Source organism: Dunckerocampus dactyliophorus, chromosome 10, assembly GCF_027744805.1.
Source record: "Dunckerocampus dactyliophorus isolate RoL2022-P2 chromosome 10, RoL_Ddac_1.1, whole genome shotgun sequence".
NCBI lineage: Eukaryota > Metazoa > Chordata > Actinopteri > Syngnathiformes > Syngnathidae > Dunckerocampus > Dunckerocampus dactyliophorus.
This window is the reverse complement of record NC_072828.1, coordinates 20,048,451-20,067,638: the sequence shown is the minus strand read 5'-3', so window position 1 is coordinate 20,067,638 and position 19,188 is coordinate 20,048,451. Positions and strand designations below refer to the sequence as shown.

The window sequence follows — 19,188 nt, the reverse complement described above, 5'->3', positions numbered from 1 at the left end:
GTAGTATTTTAAACATAGCATGTTAGCAAGCAAACAAGCCTTAATTTGTCCTAAACGTAAGGGTTTCAAACAAAGTGGGGAAGAATGACAAAGTAAAAAACCCAAAACTTACCACTTCCACACGGAATGGGATGTGAACCTTTTTATCCCCCACTCTATCATGTCAGATATGCCATGATTGACTGACTACATGCAGTGTTAAGGTAATGCAATGTAAAACCTCGTGACCAGAATACGACATATGACTTGTCTTTCAATATTTTTGACTAATAATAAGCCATAGTCCACCAGGAAACAGCGATCATTAATTAAGAAATTGCGGTAGAGTGAAGGAGCAATGTTTGAACCGCAATGTAGTGAGGAGTGACTGCACTGCATAGCACATACATTTTCTTACCAGATAATGCCGCCATAGAAGAGAGAGAAGATGAAATAGAAGGCTATTGACCCCCATGTCACAAAATGGTTCATCCATGTCCAGAAATGAGTCTCTAATGCAAGCTGTTATTAAAATAGACAGGATGACAATAGTGAGCCTGTTGTAAAGAAACTGCAGCTTAGGAACAAGTGTTCTATAAGAATTTGTCTCAATGCCACAACAAAGACCTTAGCAAAACTGACACATAAACCCCGCTACAATTGTATACAAGTACATAATATAGGTACCATTACCCAGTTGTAGGCTGCATACATTATGTATACAGTCGGATAATAGCGAAAGTAGTTATGGTAGGAAAAAAACCCTACCATACTTGAAACTATGTTGCAAGTACCAACTAGATGCAAGGAAAACAACACAAGTACTAAGCTATTTAACAAAATTTGAATGACAAAGAAAAAGCTTATTTGTTATGTACCTTTAAAGTGACAGTTATAACCATAACTGTAAAGACCAGTGTTCCAAATGTCCAGTTTCCAAACATCTGTAAAGCAGAGATAAAAGTATTAGATGTACATATTATTTTGTGATTAAACAAAGCTGAATCACTTTTCATCACCTGTGCATTGCAAGTACAGTAGTACCTCGCATAACGTAAACCTCCTTTTACGTAAATTCCACTGAACGTAAAGAATTTATGTAAAGTTTTTGTATCGTATTACGGAAGAAATTCCATATAACGTAAAGCATCAAGTCGATGCAAGTTTTTTTTCCCCCCCCATCAACTTTATTAATGCCTGAAGTCGGTGCAAGTTCAGACTAACACTTGGTGACGCCTTCTGACGCATCACGCTCTCATTGGCTGATTTTCGGGGCACCGCCTCTGCTCTCATCTCATTGGCTGATTATCGGTGCACCGCCTACGCTCTCATTTCATTGGCTGATTATCGGGGCACCGCCGATGCTCTTATCTCATTGGCTGACTTATACAGCGTACGTGAGTTTGTGTGAGAGACAGGCTTCTCCCTTCAACATTCCTTCCTCTTCGTAGTCGCCCTTAAACTAACTTAAACAATTAAGTTAAGTTACAAATTAAAATTTTGCACACAGCATTATCGTGTAGTGCGTGTGCATTTGTCTGTAAGACCAGCTGACTCTTAGACTCTTTGAATCGCGTTTCGACTCAGGCTAGTCCTCCTCCTCCTTCCTGCCTCCACTTGCGCTCCTGATCAAGACATCCCGTGAACGGTAAGATGGTTTTTGTTTTTCAGTTTTATTCATTTACAGTAATCTTATTAATTACCTTATTTTATATTGGAATGTTACTCTACTATGTTTATTCTAACGTTTTGTTATATTTTCCCACCATATTTGGTGGACTTTGAATATTTTGAAGTGTCAAAGGGGTGAGTTTGGGAAGATCTTGGAACAGATTAGGCTATTTACATGTATTTTACGCGTCGCATAACATAAAAACCCTATAACATAAAGGTTCTCAGAACGGATTATTTACGTTGTAGGGGTGTCTACTGTATATGAAATTATTTCCTGTTGTCCATATTGATCGCATAATCATGTTAATCCTTCAGGCCTTTAGACTACTACAAGTAACATTGTTCACACAATATCATAACATTCTGTAAACATTTCACAGGATTGAGTAAGGCAAAAATGTGACAAGGCTAGTTGTTAGTGTTGTCTTATGTATCCTGATTATAGAGGCAGTATCTAATGTTACAGATTCCAAGTACAGCGGTCAAGAAAACGAGAGGAAACGAGGCCCACAACCAATTGCCTATAAGAGAACTTCAATGTCTAACAGTGTGAGGACAAGAATTTTAGGTGCACTAAAAAAAACAAACAGTTAATTCACATCGCACATTATCATAACTTTCCAAACCACGAGAGACAGCACTAGTGCATAACTGTGGTTGTTTTCAAAGACATGATTTGTATCTTCTTACAAATGTTCACCAAAAGTCAGTTAAAGTTTGTTAAAACCTGTTGTATTTTTAGACATGTTAATTCATTCAATTGTAAATGTAGCTTTTCCACTGTCTGTCAATAAGCAAAACTGACTATTTCTCCACAGGAAATGATTACAGCAACTAGATATGCATGATCACAGTCATAGTTGGATACTACTACAGGTTATTACCACTATAATAACATAAAATACACTCTTTTTGTCACATACACGACAGTTTTAACATACAGTCATGAAAACAATTATTAGACCACCCTTGTTTCTTCAGTTTTTTGTTTATTTTAATGCCTGGTACAACTAAAGGTACATTTGTTGGGACCATGGGGTTGTATTGTCTGTATTCAAACTTTTGGCCTGTACCTTGAGTTTGCATTGCGATTAAGTGAGTTTAGTGTGCACACTGTGAATTTACCCCACGCGTGCAAACACAGATGTCCACTGACAAGATCAGATATTGCTGAATATGCAGATGAATTTCACTTTTAATAATACTCCACACTAACGGTACCACTGCATTAGTTGATGTCCATTGTGGCTGGCGAAGCAAATTATTTTGAGACATTTGTGTTATTAAAACAGTCAAATGCTGTTTCTCACTACTTCCTTTGCCATGATCCAAAATAATCTTGCCCAATTTTTTATGTTATTGTTTTTGACTCTGCCATACATTCTTCTTCAGATGACTTTAATCTTTTATTGTAACTTTTTTGGTACATTACGTTTATGTACATTAATCTTTCCCGAGTTCCCAACAGTATCCACACCCTTTGCCCAGCCTTTATCCACTACTGCTACCAGTTGTTTAAATCTTAAATTGTCCTTAAAACATCTCCTAATTGGCTGGCCCCCACCCTGCAGAGATGCTTTCAAATGTTGAATTGATGCTTACCAGCTGCCTGTTAGCTCGCAAGATCTGAAAGCATGCATACCATGAGAACAGAAGAAGAAAGAGGAATCAATGAAAGATGGGAAGAGAAGACAAGCGGAAAGTCAGCAATATAAGCAAATACAGTTAGGACAATAAAAAAAGGAAACACATGCAAGATTAAATGCAAATAAGCAGTGATATAAATAAAATGTATTAAAAAAGCAAACAAACTCCTCAATGATGTAAAAGCTTTGGCCAACGAATGACAGTTTGGAGAGGAAATAGACTGTTTAAAATGTGAGTGATCATAAAAAGACATGCAGACAACCACCTACCATCCAAATCTGCATCATGGCTCATGCAGTTATTGCCTTGCATTTGCAACACCTTGAGGAAAAACTCCTCACATGAGTGGCTGGATTGGATTTTTACTTTGACATCACACGCATCACGCCTACACATGAACATAAGCGCACACACACACACACCTGTCCATTGCCCATAAGTGTGGTGTCTTCTCCCATCAGTATGTAGGATCCAAAAAAGAAGACAAAAGCATGGCAGAAGCCCAAGAGAGTCCAATAGAGGAACGTCCGGAAAGATAACAGAGAGTTCCTGCTGATGTCTCTGAAAGAAACATACAGTAGCAACAAATCATTTTAAAATATCCTCATGAAATTCTATATAAGTGTGCAATGAAATAAACTAAACAATTACCATTTCCAACATGCACTAGCTGGTAAAACCAGAATTCACAGCATCAATGGCTGACCAAACATACTCAAGACTACGATGATTAACCGATGAGACAGATGTACTTTATTAATTCTGTGATTCCATTGGTGAAGAATATTTTCTAAAAACATAATTTACAGTGCACTATGTATATACATTATACTATCTCACCTGTACAGGCCTGGTTTACTCTGCAGGACATGTGGATGAACTAGCTGTTCAAACAGACTGTACACCAGGATGGGCAGTGAGGTAAAGCAGATGTTGTACAGTGTCAGATAAACACTGTCATACAGAGTCTAGAAGAGAGAATGTATTTTACTAAACAATAATTCACTGGCTGAAACTGACAAATGGCAAACAAACAGAGCAGCTAAACAGTTCAACAAATAAATTCAGCATCGACATATCATTCAGGTCCACTTTGCATCTTTGTTAAGTATAGATTTAATATTAAACTAGTGTATCAGAAATGGCAGCATAAAACGGAAGTGTGAATGATCAAATCTCAGTGACTTGCATGCTTCTTTTGTCAAGTAATAATGGCATGATTTATCCATGTATGGACCCCAGTTTTTGAAGAAGTAATGAAAAATGCCCTGACAATGTTTTTTCCCTCATTCCATTTATACTTCCAAAGCATTTTTAGCACACAATACAAAAGTTGATGGAAATGGTTAAACAAAAAAAAGAGACCTCTACCTGAACTCAAAATGCGTCCCAATGATTTGAACTTTGCAGCTTCTTACAGTTGCATTTGAAACAACCCCCATTGTAAAATCACATTGTCTTTAATCTGTAGGTTTATTACAAATTACTGCAAGGGTATCAACTTTTAAGATAAATAGAATTCACAATGAGGGCTGAATCATTTTGAATGCAGTTGTAAGACATTGTGCAACATGAAAAATGTTTTACAGTCAACAATGACAATCAAGAGCAAAGAGACTTACTTGTTGTGAAAACAGACAGAAGAACTGGTATAAAAACTGGGGTGTGATAAAACACACATTCTACAAAAGAAAAAAACATTAAAGATTCAAACTACTGAAAATGTAATGCAGTATTACGGCACATTGATTCCCAAGACAAACAATATGTATGAAATCTAAATTCAGGAAAACTATTCTGCTTAAAGGAAAACAAACAAAAAAAAAAGATTTGTTTCCCAAAATACAATGCAAATGGCAATGATAAATAGTTCCTCTTATGTCCCTTGGTTCATATTAAGTCTTAGGCCTGTCACGATAATCAATAAGTCAATTAACCGCATGATAAATAAAAATTAACTCAATAATTTTTCCGGCCTCAATATACTGGCATGTGCATGGGTGTTTCTTTTCCTTCTCTCTCTCTACCAAACAGGCTGGATAACATGGTTTACTCTGTGCATCTGTCTCAACACCTGGGGGTGTTGGTTCTATAGTGGAATGGACAAAGAGAGTGAACCCTCCTGTCAGTCATTCATTCTCTTTGTCCCAGTGGATGGAGTGTTGCAAGTGAGGAGTAAAGCGGCGTTTACACTTACACGCATTTTGCCTCTGCATTGTCCTGCAATTTGCCATGACATTGCGTGTTATTTATATACGTATTTATGGCACGCCTGAAAAGCGTGAATCCTAGTTTGTGCACTGTTTGCACATAAACTTCGTACTTGGCAGGCAGTTTGTGACCGAAAATGTTGCTTCCCGCTGTGTCCTGTGTGATGCCAAGCAACAGCTGGCATCACCCCTATCACTTCATTAATTCACACTCCTGATAAGGAATAATACCCAATGTTCATTACTTATGGAAGTGCAATTTTGTTTACAGAGACTGGATACTCCATTTTATCTATTGTTTTTATTTTTGTGTTTGGTTTTCATTACTGTTTTTTTTTTTTTTATTCTTTGCAGGGTCTATTTTTTTTCTTGTTTTTGGTTGTGATTGTGATTTTTATTTAAGTGCAATTTTTGCTAAAAGAAACATTTTATTTTATATGAGTCCATTTTATTTTAATTGGGTTTTTTTTGTCTTTTTTGTTTAATTGATTATGTTGTTGGTTTGTTTCATTTATTTTATTTAAAAGCTCTTGACATTCCATTTACAAATACTCTTGAGAAATTAAAGTTTATTGCTTTTGATACGGTGTACTCGCATTATTATGCCATTATCATTACATTAATGATAAAAATGGTCTCAAAACAATGTTGACAATAATACAGTTTATCGGAAATAATTTGTAGGACAATTATCGTTCAGCAAAATCTGTTATCATGACAGGCCTATTAAGTCTACACTCTTTTTTTTTGCTTTTTTTATTCACCATAGATAAGACTTACTTTGTAGAAAAAGTATTGTACAAGCGTGGCTATTCGAATGTAGTAGAAGTGACCGTGGACCAACAGTAGTTTAGCCAGAAACCTAAATCTGGCAATTGCATAGTCACTGTTTCTCACGGCCTGGCGACCTTCCTTTCCCATAATTCCTGTAACCACATATAAAAGGAATCAAAAACAACATCTGAGTATAGGGCGACAGCTGAAAGTGTTGTGTATAGAGTGTTTACCTATGCCAACATGGGCTTCCTGAATCATACTGACATCATTGGCTCCATCCCCAACAGCTAAGGTGATTGGTTTCTCTGGAGAGCTTTTTAAAAGACGCACCACCTGGACAACACACAGTAATAGTTACATGACAAAGAGTCAATTTTTTTTAGGTTTCATTCATACAACACAAGTTACAGTACATTACACTGACTGAAAGGAAGTTCAGTTGAATTACTCTTATTAGTTGGTCCAGAACTACTGTCACAAAGGGCAGTGGAAAAAATATGTAACTGGTAGAGCGTCTGAAAAGATTTTAGACTTTTGACCTCGACTGTTGCTTTGTGGGAGTAAGGACTAATTTTTAGATTTATGACGCTTCAATAATCAATATGCCATACATTAATTTGTCAGTCATGATTACACGGTATGTTCTAGTAAACCATCAAATTTGAACTAGATACAAGTCTAAAGATTCTATTTTATCTGTAAATTATGCTGGTTAAGAAATATGAAACGCAAAGCTTGCAAACGCAAAAGCTGTATTGGGAATTGTAATGAAAATTACACAACAGAAGGTGTGTGTGACATGGCGTGAGCCGATATTACAACCAGGCAACTATAAATATCATCTCCTGCACAGATGTAGCCCCTCCCAGGTAGAGTTCTAATTGCTACATTGTCCATATGGAGCTTCTAGAAACTGTCATTATACACCTTTCACTGAGAACTGTACGACAGTAGCAATACTCTTTTTCTCTGTATCACAAGACTCTTAGACAATATAATGTTCTCAAAAGAAATAAGGAAGCACAATTATTACTAAAAACACACACAGTATGTATCTATGGTATTGATTTAAAAAAAAAAAAACATACACCAAAAGGTCAGTACCTTTGCCTTCTGGAGTGGGGCCATGCGGCAGCAAAGCACAGCAGAACAGTTTTTACAAACTTCCATAAAAAGTTTCTCATGTTCCCTCAGTGCTAAGGATAAACTGGCCCCATCCACAACCAATCCGTGCTGTATGACATGGTCCTCTTTTATCCTAGGAGCCAATTCAAAACAGTTCATTAAAACGGTTAAAAATTATTAAAACCATCATTATTATATTGTGATAATAATTAGGGATGCTCCGATCAGGGTTTTATGCTGCTGATTCCGATACCGATCATCCGGACTGAAATCAGCCGATACCGATCACATGAATTAATTAGACATTTTTCTATTTATTTATGATCTATGAGAACTACTGGCCAGGGGTGCCGTATAAAGGGGGAAAGTCAGGACAATTTCAAGGTCTGTTTACTGCCGGGGGCCCAAAAAATATGTAATTACTAATAAAATTTGTAATTAATTAATTAATGGAAAGGTGGGGGGGCAACGAGATTTTTTTTTTTCCCCATGGGACCCAGAATCCCTGGCTGCACCCCTGCTACTGGCTATATGATATGAAAAAAGTAACCATAAAAAATGTAGTCTTTTTCAAGAGAATATATATCACTCGTGAAACTTACAGAGGATGAGACGCCTTCTTTAAGGAGACTTTGGATGTGAGAGTACATTGGTGGAGCTCTAGCAGGACATTACATTAACCTTTATTTAACCAGATAAAAAACCCGTTGAGATCAGGATGTCTTTCACAAGGGTGACGTGGCCAAGAGGTCAGCAGCACACAAACGCTGAGAAAGGCTAGTCATCTGGCCTGATGAATTCAATTGTTTTTCGGTTAGCTTAACCTTCTCACTGTCATGCACATACGGGCGAGCGTTGTCCACATGGCTGCGTTAGCTGCCATTTCACTGATGATCACACCGTGAGCCTCGAAAACTCACCATACTCCGTCAAGTACTTGTTGTATTATTAAATTAAAGCCGTATTAAATGCCATATTAAATTAAAGCTTTTTAAAGTGCTACCCTCGTGCGATAGTTTTCGTGGCATGTGTTGGCAGTGAAGATCAATTCGGCAGAGATGATTGTTTTTGGTTTGGCATGCCTGCGCACTGTGAAAGAAAGTGGCAGGAGGACGCTGCCCAAGACATTACAGTAGTTAGGGCAAGACACTACACTGCACGCAGGGATAGCTGTGGGCTGCAATAGTACGAGCAACACGCTTTTGTGATCCACTTTGAAAGACATTTATCTGCATATGCCAATCACGTGATTTTTCACAGAAATCGGCCAATACTGATCGGTGGCCAATCGATCGGATCGCTTGCATCCCTAATAATAATATTTGCATTTTAAAAGAAAAAGAAGACAGAGGTACCTTCTCGCCAGCCTACGGAGTTGCTCAGCACACTCATTGTCAGAGCGCTGCTGAAGGAGCTCCAGGATGTTCATGGTTCTGTGGAAGTGACCACAAGACAGGCTGACGCTGACTGCAGTCTCATGTTTATCGCCTGTCAGCACCCAAACTTTGATTCCTGCCAGACGCAGAGCCTCTATGGTCTCCTGAACTTTGTCTTGGAGCCTGAAGATGTGAAATATTGATGTCACCATACAATTCCTTAAAAACCCACAGTTGAAAACAAATTGCGGTAATCAACATGTACAGTATATACAGGGGTGTGAAAAAGTGTTGGCCCCTTCCTGATTTCTTATTTTTTTGCATATTTGTCACACTTAAATGTTTCACATCAAACAAATTTACATATCACTCAATGACAATACAAGTGAACACAAAATGCAGTTTTGAAATGAAAATTTTGATTATTAAGGGAAAAAAATAAAAAAATCCAAACCTACATTTCTAAAGCTTTGGGACTCCAGCGAACCACAGCGAGAGCCATTATCCACAAATGGCCAAAACATCAAACAGCGGTGAACTTTACATTAAGGCTTGTCTCAATTTTGCCAGAAATCGTCTTGATGATCCCCAAAACCTTTGCGAAAATACCGTGTGGTCTGATGAGACAAAAGTTTAACTTTTTGGAAGGCGTGTGTCCCATTACATCTGGCGTAAAGTAAAACGCCTGAATTACAACAATTCTGCAAAGGTGAGTGGGCCAAAATTCCTCCACAGCACTGTCTCATTGCAAGTTATTGCAAACGCCTGATTGCAGGTGTTGCTGCTTAGGGTGGCCGAACCACTTATTAGGTTTAGGGGGCAATCACTTTTTCCACACAGGGCCTTGTATGTTTGGATTTTTTTTCTCCCTTAATAATAAAACGTTTCATTTAAAAACTACATTTTGTGTTCAGTTGTGTTGTCATTGATTAATATTAAAATTTGTTTGATGATCTGAAACAATTAAGTGAGACCCAAAAAAAATAAATAATTAAATAAGAGGAGGAAAATACTTTTTCACACCACTGTATGTAGTGGCCCAAAGCAAGGCAAATTCTGGAAATATGTCAACAGAACCCGGGATCCACCCAGGATGGACTGGGAGTTGTTGTCAGAAGTTTAAATCCACTCATGAGCATGAACGTCATTAATGTGGGGCTTTCAATTATTTATTTCAACAGTTCTTTTTTCCAGGGTGGAATTATTATACTGTGCAGTATAAAGTACAGTATATATACACTATATACAGAAGATATATACTTATATACAGAAGATATATACTGTTGGCAAAATCCATATCCGGCCCGTTAAACGTTTTAATCTGGCCCATCGGATGTTTTTTTTTTTAACCTTTAACATCGAAGCTAAAGCCGACGATAGGAAAGCTATTTTAAAATTATCGTAAGCCTTAAACTTAAAAATCTAAATATTTCCGATGGTTTCTAAAGGAAGAGAGCCTACGCTTTCTAGTGATGTACTCATCATTACGGTAATCGGAGGGACTGCGTCAGAGCAGCTCCACGAAGCAGAGTGGGTGGAGGCCTGTGTGCGGGCAGCCAGTACCACTGTGTGACTGAGAGAGACACGGAAGCAATTAAGCGTTAAGCAGTGTTTTTTACCCTTTGCATGTTTCATGTCCCCTTCACTGAATTGTAAATCTGATATCTCTTGGCTAAGAACACTCAATTGATTTCAGAAATATATTGTTGCTCTCCGCAAAGATGGCTGAGGCTGTAAGAAAGTTGATAACACCATGAAACTGAGCTACAGCATGGTGGCCAAGGTCACACAGCGGTTTTCCAAAACAGGTTCCACTCGGATCAGGCCTTGCTAGGTTAGACCAAAGAAGTTGAGTTGCTGTCCTCTGCGTCATATCCAGAGGTTGGTTTTAAAAAAAAACAAACAAATTTGAGTGACATCCTGAAGCAGAGCATGATCTCCTTCCTTCAAAAACTGGGTCGCATAGCAGTTTTCGTAACAACACACACCCTCCAGACCCACACCCAATTGAACACTTGTGGGGAGTCCTCAAGCGGAAAATGGAGGAGCAGAAGGTGTCTAAAATCCATCAAATCTGTGATGTCATCATGGAGGTGTGGAAGACGATTCAGTAAGAATATGCGCAACTCTGGTGAATTACGTGCTCAAGAGAAAGGCAGTGCAGTGTTGCTCACACAAAACATTGCCAGCGATTTAAACAATAATGGCTGTGTTGAGATATTTTCAGAGAAAGTAAAACTATATTACCATACAAGCTGCACACCGACTACTGTAACTTATATCCAAGTTTAATCTCTATTGTCCCTTGAGAAAATATCCAATGGTTGCTCAAATGTGAGGGGTGCCTGTATGTAAGAATTTCAAGAGTTAAATCTATTTAAAGAAATCCTTACTTGTCTTCCACCCCTGTTGCTCCCAGGAGATGCAGGTCTCTTTCAATGTAGCTGAAGGCCTCTTGCAGTCGCTCTTCCCTCTGCTGCAGTGCAGTGCGAGCACTGTTCAAATGCCTGTCCACTTCAATATACTCTTCTGGGCTGAAGTGGCGACATGCTACCACTAGGGTCCGCAACCCTCTCTGCAGTGGGAGAGGGATGATATGTAAAGAGACAACAGCAAAGAATGAGTGAAAGGATTACACCAACAAGAGGAAGAGCAGAAAAATAAAGCCATGTCAACATGGCAAGATACATGAATAACATTTTGTGGAGAAAAAATACAGAGTGAAAAAGTCAGAGGCACGGTTAGGCAAGAGCAAGAGCAGTTTAAATCAAATTAAAATTGGAAGAGTGACCACCACGTGAAAGATGACCAAAACCTTTCTCCCCCAAAAAAGGCTTTAAGGCTTCCTTTACTTACTGTATATAACATTTATTTATTTATTAGCGTGAAATAGCATCTATATAATACTGTATAGACAAACTGATTGGGCCATGTAGTCACTGCATGAAAATGGAAGGAAAAAAAAGAATGTTTGTCCTCTGTCTTGTGTCTTGCTTCCACTCTCATGGAAAGAGGCACATAATTTTGGAGTGTGTCTATGGGGAATTTTGGTCCTCTCATGCAGAAGAATATTTATGGGGTCAGAGGTCACTGATGTTGGACCTGAGAGAGGGCCTGCTGGCTCACCAACTCTGTTCTAGTTCATCCTAGAGGTGTTTGATGGGTTGAGGTTTTGTGCAACTTCTTCCACACCAAAATCATCCAAACATGTCTTAGTCGACATGACTAAGCCTAGTCCAAAAAGGGCATTCCAAAAACAGTTCGCACACATTTTTGAAGCACACAATTGTCCAAAAGGTCTTGTTAAGATAAAAAAAAAAAAAAAGATCTATGGGGAAACAAAGGTCTCGTACAACTCCTGATTCATTTATTGCTTAATCCATTGATTTGATCATCAATTGATGAAAAAGTGTCTCTGAATCTTTTTGTCTATATCGTGTACCTTGGAGAGATCAAACTTTGCACAAAAGTAAAAAAATAAAAATAAAAAATATCGGATAATCCTTTTTACATTTTAAAAATAAGTTAATTGGTAAGAACAACATATTACTCACCAAGGCAAACTCGTCAACATGAACTCTTGTCTTTTCTATCTCACCACTGGTGGTGAAAGGAAGAATAGATGACTCTGCTCCCTTAGTAAACAGCACTTTGCCACCTTGAGGATAAAGCAAATCAAATAAATTGTACATTTTGAATAAAAATAATATATTACAGTTACCTCAAAAGCAAACCAACACATACCATTTTCACATAATCCTAATTAAATTTAATATTTTCTTGTCTTTTGTTTATGATATTAATTTAAACAATGCACGTGGTGATGATGATACCTGAAGGGGTCTGCAGTATGACACTCATTCGCCTGCGATTTGCATCAAACTCCAATACATGGAGTAGTTTATACCTGAAAATGCAAAAACGATGATTTATTTTCACTGGAAGACATATTTGAACATGTCCTGAATAGTACAATAGTTTCTAGGGATGCTCCGATCGATCGTCACCGATCAGTAACGGCCGATTTCCGTGAAAAATCACATGATCGGCATATGCCGACAAATGCCTTTCAACGCCGATTACAAAAGCCCATCACCTGTGGCTAGTACTATTGCAGCCCACAGCAACTTAACTGCCAACACAAAACTATTTTGTGGGGGTAGCACGTTAAAAAACTTTAATTTAATGCAACCTTTAATTTAATGCAATTTAATGCATAGCTATTTATGTAAGAACTTAAGTGATTTTGGTTATTATGAAAACCATGAAAGTTGCTAGATATCAGCTCTTAAATTAAACTCTTATGCGCTATATTTGTTATCATTATTATGTTTGCTCAAACAAATGAACCTTTAGTTGTACCAGGCATTAAAATGGATCAATAAACTGAAGAAACAAGGGTTTCTTAGTAATTCCCTACTTGTTGGGCCCCTGGCAGTCAATGGACCTTGGAATTGTCCAAACTTTTCCCCTTTGTATGGCATCCCTGGCCAATGGCGCTCATCATAAATAAATTGAAAAATGTATAATTAATGCATGTGATAGGTATCGGTCGATTTCAGTCCTGGAGAATCGGTATCGGAAGCATAAATCCCTGATCAGAGCATCCCTAGTAGTTTCCACTGTGTAATTAATAATTAATTATACATATATATATACACACACACACACACATACATATATATATACATATATATATATATATATATATATATATATATATACATATATATACATATATATATATATATATATATATATATATATATATATATATATATACATATATATACATATATATATATATATATATAGCGAGATAACGAATGACAAGTGTGTTTACATGAATACAGCTCATTCAGTGCGGTAAAAAGGGCTGGCTTTAATCTACTCAAATAACTTTGATGAGACAATAATGACAATGTACTTCTCTGGTTTGCCAAATGATTTGATTTCCATTGTGTCACCACTGATACCAGTAAAGGCCACCCCAATTCTAAGGATACAAAAACAGACAAAAGCGACAGTTAGAATTCAGAGTCCTTGTCATTTTAACAAATACTCAAGAGTTACATTTGAACGACATGCCGATAGAGCCAATTCTCAAATGTTTTTGTGCCAGTGGAGCAGCTTTTCAATCTTAAAAGCTAATCACACGAATACTCAACACAATTGTTTTTTACGCTGACAACCTCAGAAGAAGTGTTGTGCCCTGACACATCAAGTCTTTTATTTTGCATTTGCAGCAGTGTCAGATAACTAGGGGGGGCCCATGACCATGGGGAACCCCAACTTCGGCAAGGGGGTGCATTCTATGTAAATGCACACAGGATGTGTATTGCTGCCATGAGGCATAAAGCACCAATTCAGCCAGAAGCAGGAGAGAAAATGAGAAAAAATGTCATTCTTGTGGCCCAGTTTGGCCAGAGGCATATTTGCATTGCAGTGCACTGTAATTAGGGTAATATTGAACCATAGTAATAATGGATTCAATTTAAGCGCTTCTCGGTGAACCCATTATTCATTCACTCCTCAGTCACACGCTCATGGTGGTAATCTACATCTGTAGTCACAGCTGACAGAGGAAACGTGCCTGCCAATTTGCGCCTATGGCCTCTCCGACCACCAACAAACATTCATTCATATTTATACACCAGTGTGGGCAGCACTGGAGGCAAGATGGGTGAGGTGTCTTGCACAAGAACACAATAAAAGTGACTGGGATGGAGGAAGCGGAGATCAGACCACCAACCTTCCGGTTTCTGGACGACCTGCTCTATTTCCTGAGTCACTGCAGCACTCAAAACCTAAAACCTAAAGTTTATGCTTTAGCCAAGAATTCTGAAGATTTTTGATTTTGTTATTCAGTGTAAAAAACATTGTTTTCAAAATACTTTGCAAAAAATGTGTCTCCACGCATAAAAATTGCCTCGAAATGAAAGCAGTTGCTTTGGAGGCTACTGGTAGGACGGAGTTCACCTAAAATTGCACTGGCTGTTTTTCTACTTTTTATAAAATGTACATAAGGGAACACCGTTCCCCAATAGTTACAAACTTAAATTGCCTTTTCAAATCATTGGAATTTAAACTTTACCTCTTTGTTGCCTCAACCAAAGCTTTTTCATCGGGTGAGGAAGCATAATATTCCATTTCATTAGACGAAAACCCATTAACATGGGAAAATGGGTCTCCTGCCCCAGACAGGCAGTCGGGTTGGTCGTAGCTGATCTGAACTGTGTGACACAGTGAAACTGCTTTGAGAAATAACAATTCTTCACCAACCTGAATGAAGAAGATGAAGGAAAAACAATCAGTTATTTATCTCGGCACAATTTTGGACCGGGAGACAATTTTTGTTTCGAAGATCACTTTGAAGGCTTTGAAAATATTGTAATTTGATGGTATACAGATTACCAAGTTAGGTGTAGAGCCATCTGGTGAATCTTCAGTCAGTCCCTCAGGCACCAGTTTGCCATTAACTTCTCGATACTTGTTTCCATTGATCGAACACTCCCGGAATTGCATTTCATTTTCTGTTAGTGTACCCGTCTTATCGGTAAACACATACTCAACCTGTGAAACAAAAACATTCTGTTTTTCCATACATAGTGTGCTGCTGTAGAAAGCATAACATGCAAGATTATAACAAGTTAACTAACAAATTATTCAACAATTCCACATTTCTTGCCAAAATTGTTTCTTGTAATAAATGTCTGCCCTTATTTACAGCTGTTGTTACAACTGTTGTAAATAAGGGTTGATTCCATTTTTACTTTATGTAACTCTGTGTGTGACTGCTGAACACCTCTATTTCATACCTGCCCCAGTTCCTCATTGAGGTCTGAGGTGTTGACTTGAGCTTTCTGGTCACTCTCTTCATGGTAAAGATCCAAATCCCAGCCTATAAAAAAGGAGCCAAGGAACTTCTGCATCTCCACAGTAACATAGAGTGAGATGGGAATGATGAAATTGTACAGGACAAGGAATGCCAAAAAGTCAGAGATGAATTTCAAGATCTGTAGGAAGAGTAAATGAGAGGACACATTTTACTCCATTAAGGAACAAAAAAGAGAAAACAAAAATAGTGATTATAAGAATGAACAAACTATGTGTGTTCAGATATAGGAATGCTCAGTGGTTAAGTACAAATCTGATTTTAGCAAATAAGAAAAAGAAAGCATGATTAAGTGTAATGAATTTGCCTGCTATACAGTATATTACATTCTGACTTTTAGAGTGCTCAATGAAAAAATAAAGCATTCACTATAATTATAATTTATTTATATTTTTAGTAATAATTTTTCCTGCAGGAAAGGAGAGTTGGGGCCATTTACTGAAACTGCAGCGGCTGCTATTATTGCTTGTACGCCTTTCTGTGTGAATACAAGGGAGAAGGAGTTGGTGCAAAAATGATGTTTTAATCGTCTCAATGCATACATTCCTAGTGTCTGTAATGTGTATAAAGGTGGCTTTTAGCAGAGGGTCATCTTTATACATTAAACAGTTACCATCAACTCACAAAACTAAATCATTAAAAAAATGTATATACTATTTGAAGTGAAAATAAAAGCAGAAGGTTACTATTGCTTAGATATAAAAAGAAAAAAGGCAGTGAAAATTCCAGGTAAGTCCTGCTTCCATTTTATATTTGGAGCTGATTGTCTGCACCTCCCAAAAAAATACTAATAAAATAAAAATCAAAAAGCAGACAACTAACCGGGCTGCTGTTTTTCTCTTGTTCTGTCTTTTGGTTGTAGAAAGGCTCATCCCATTTATCCTCAGCCTGCCAGGCATACTTCAGAATGGTACTGAGGATGGCCTCAAACAGCAGGATGCCCAGGTAAATGATAAGGAAAGTATTCATAGACCTGAAAAAAAGACAATATAAAACGGACAACCTTAAACATAGCAATAGAGTATTTATTTATGTTAATTGGAGAATGAAAGTGCTCACTTCTCTACTGCAGAGCGTTTCTGAGACTTGCATTTATAGTTGAGGGCCATTTTGGACTCCATTCCTGTATAAACTGCAACACCTAAAACACATACAGAAACTAATTGACTTAGGTGACCATTTGTTAATTCAAGTATTCAAGGAATGAGGATACAAAGATCAAACCATGCAGTAGTTTTACAATTTAGTAGGCTTTACCAGAAGACAAAATCAGTACCACTTGACAGTTACAGTGGGGGAAATAAATATGCTACAAAGACTTGGCCAGTTGTACGTTTAATACCGAGAGTATCAACCAAAAATCCGGAAACAAACATTATATACATTAATTTGCAGGAAATAAGTATTTGATCCCCTACCAACCAGCAAGAAATATACAAGACAAGCACTGCAACTCGCTGCAAGATCTCAATTATGGGATAAAGATGACAGTGAAAAAGCTGCAGACCAGAATTACATGTGTGGACGTTTAATGTCCTTTTTCTGTCTTTCTGTTACAATAATCCTACCAAAGAAATTATGGACTGCTCATGTCTTTGTAAGGCAGTAAACTTACAAAAATCAGGATGAAATACTCATTTCCCCTACTGCACTTTATTATTAAGTCGCCCATCAGTATTTTCATTATTTTGGTTGTAATAAGTAATGGTGTTGTACCTCAAATTAAGCCTTTTTTGCTATTAGTCATATGCAAAAGCATTTTCATGGCCACATAACTTCAGATGTTTCTCTAGAACAATTTTTAACAGCTTTCAATTGGCTTTATATCTACTGTATCTCTGGAAATTCCACTTCTACTGCTCTTAAAGGGACTGTATGCAGTGAGGTCAGCTGCCTCCAGCTGCCTAGAGGGTGTCAACATTCAAACTTACTGCCAGCATTGTATCCCGTATCCTCCTGCTTTGAGTACATGAGCTACGCCAACACAACACATGCATGCGCACTAGTTGTGTTTGTTGTCTCCTAATGCAGTGGTCCCCAACCCCCGGTACCGGGCCGTGTGTCATTTGGTACCGGGCCGCACAGAAAGAAAAAATAATTTCCATTATTTCATTTTTTTTAATGTTTATTTTGAAAAGTGGCCGGATTCTCTCTGTTACATCCGTCTCACTTGACGCATGTCCATTGTGCGTGTGCTAACTTTATCTCATGCCGCACAGATAGACTACTACTGTATTTTTACCATTTTTCTTTCACCTCATATTTGGTGTCAAATGCTGATACAATGTGGGAATGCATAAAGTTAAGTTTTGATGACTTATTGAGTGCTAATGTGCACATTTGTCTCAAGTTAATTAATGCTAGCACACTGCCTTTTACCACACATGTCAAACAGTGATGTAATAATCTCTCTGGAAAAACTTGGCTGGAACTTAAACTGGTGGATGGTGGGTTCGGCATTCATTTTGTGCTTTTAATTTGATGTTATTAATGTCTTAGTTTTACACAATACATAATAAATAAGATAAATTAAATTACTATAATGCACGCGAGTTTAGCTAGATGTTTAATGTTTAATGATAACATTAGTTATCATTAAATGTATATAATAGCTGATGGTGGTGTTTTTTGGTTTAAAAAAAACATAATTTGGAGCGAGTTGCATAGAGTCCCTTTCACATCTCAGTGTAACTCACCAAATATCTCTTTGGTATTTTTCAACCTAGCCCCTCGCAGCAACAGGTTTTCTGGACCTAGTGGTCTGGCAAAAAAAAAAAAAAAAAAAAAAAAACAAGATTTAAAAACATATTAAAGTACAGAAAACTTTGACACTTCCAAATAAGCCACAGGACTAATTAAGATACATATGAAATAAATAACTTTCATTTTGCTACACAGCAGCAATGTTACTTATATCTGAGCAGTTTTAACTCTTTGGGATTGATTCACAGTATTGTTCATTTATGCTATTTCAGTGTCCAGAGCTCCTTACAGCATTTATTTAATGAAAAACACTCGTTCATGCAGATAAATAGGGTCTTACCTCACTATCTCCTCCCCATAATGAGTCACTGTTATTCGACCAACGAACCTAAAATTAATTATAAAATTGTTAAACGATCAAAATTTTAATTGTATTGACAATTTATCAGCGTGTATTAGCTTCTTTGGCATCTTTGACATGCAAACATTTTCAGAAGACTATTTTTGGTATGTAGGAATGACTACTGGAGAGCTTTGGATAGCCTTTTTTAAAAAAAGGACAGATAACTACATTTCACACTTTATCCACTTAATATGCAATATAATGTAAGGTGTCATACAAGAAACTGGCACTGAAAAAATGTCCCCATAATTCTGCACCCAGTGTACAATAAATCACTAACAGGATTTTGTATATAAACACAATTTCAGCATCCAGAGGCAAGCTAATGAGAGAAAAGCATAAAAGTGACAGCAAGGAGGAGGGAGGCGAGGGCGGGAGTAAGATAACCATAGAAACTGG

At 37.4% G+C, this 19,188-nt stretch overlaps 1 protein-coding gene across 11 annotated transcripts in view; it reads right to left on the bottom strand.

Annotated features, from left to right (window-relative positions):
- atp11b (ATPase phospholipid transporting 11B (putative)) overlaps positions 1 to 19,188 on the bottom strand; it is a 53,406-nt gene that overhangs the window by 17,157 nt on the left and 17,061 nt on the right. For 8 of the 11 annotated variants that reach the window (XR_008572654.1, XM_054789122.1, XM_054789123.1 and 5 more), the window contains exons 8-28: positions 18,727 to 18,774; positions 18,380 to 18,444; positions 16,743 to 16,824; positions 16,506 to 16,656; positions 15,607 to 15,804; positions 15,203 to 15,361; positions 14,883 to 15,070; positions 13,716 to 13,784; positions 12,622 to 12,695; positions 12,343 to 12,446; positions 11,182 to 11,363; positions 8,768 to 8,971; positions 7,392 to 7,545; positions 6,518 to 6,620; positions 6,291 to 6,436; positions 4,923 to 4,982; positions 4,141 to 4,268; positions 3,723 to 3,861; positions 3,256 to 3,279; positions 858 to 923; positions 398 to 501 (exon numbers count right to left, since the gene is read on the bottom strand). Coding sequence is in view for 10 of the 11 variants with exons in the window: in XM_054789122.1 (XP_054645097.1) it covers positions 398 to 501; positions 858 to 923; positions 3,256 to 3,279; positions 3,723 to 3,861; positions 4,141 to 4,268; positions 4,923 to 4,982; positions 6,291 to 6,436; positions 6,518 to 6,620; positions 7,392 to 7,545; positions 8,768 to 8,971; positions 11,182 to 11,363; positions 12,343 to 12,446; positions 12,622 to 12,695; positions 13,716 to 13,784; positions 14,883 to 15,070; positions 15,203 to 15,361; positions 15,607 to 15,804; positions 16,506 to 16,656; positions 16,743 to 16,824; positions 18,380 to 18,444; positions 18,727 to 18,774 (2,448 nt within the window). In the remaining variant the exon portion in view is untranslated. The remainder of the gene's footprint in view (positions 1 to 397; positions 502 to 857; positions 924 to 3,255; positions 3,280 to 3,722; positions 3,862 to 4,140; positions 4,269 to 4,922; positions 4,983 to 6,290; positions 6,437 to 6,517; positions 6,621 to 7,391; positions 7,546 to 8,767; positions 8,972 to 11,181; positions 11,364 to 12,342; positions 12,447 to 12,621; positions 12,696 to 13,715; positions 13,785 to 14,882; positions 15,071 to 15,202; positions 15,362 to 15,606; positions 15,805 to 16,505; positions 16,657 to 16,742; positions 16,825 to 18,379; positions 18,445 to 18,726; positions 18,775 to 19,188) is intronic. The other 3 variants (XM_054789120.1, XM_054789119.1, XM_054789117.1) reach the window with 3 other exon arrangements.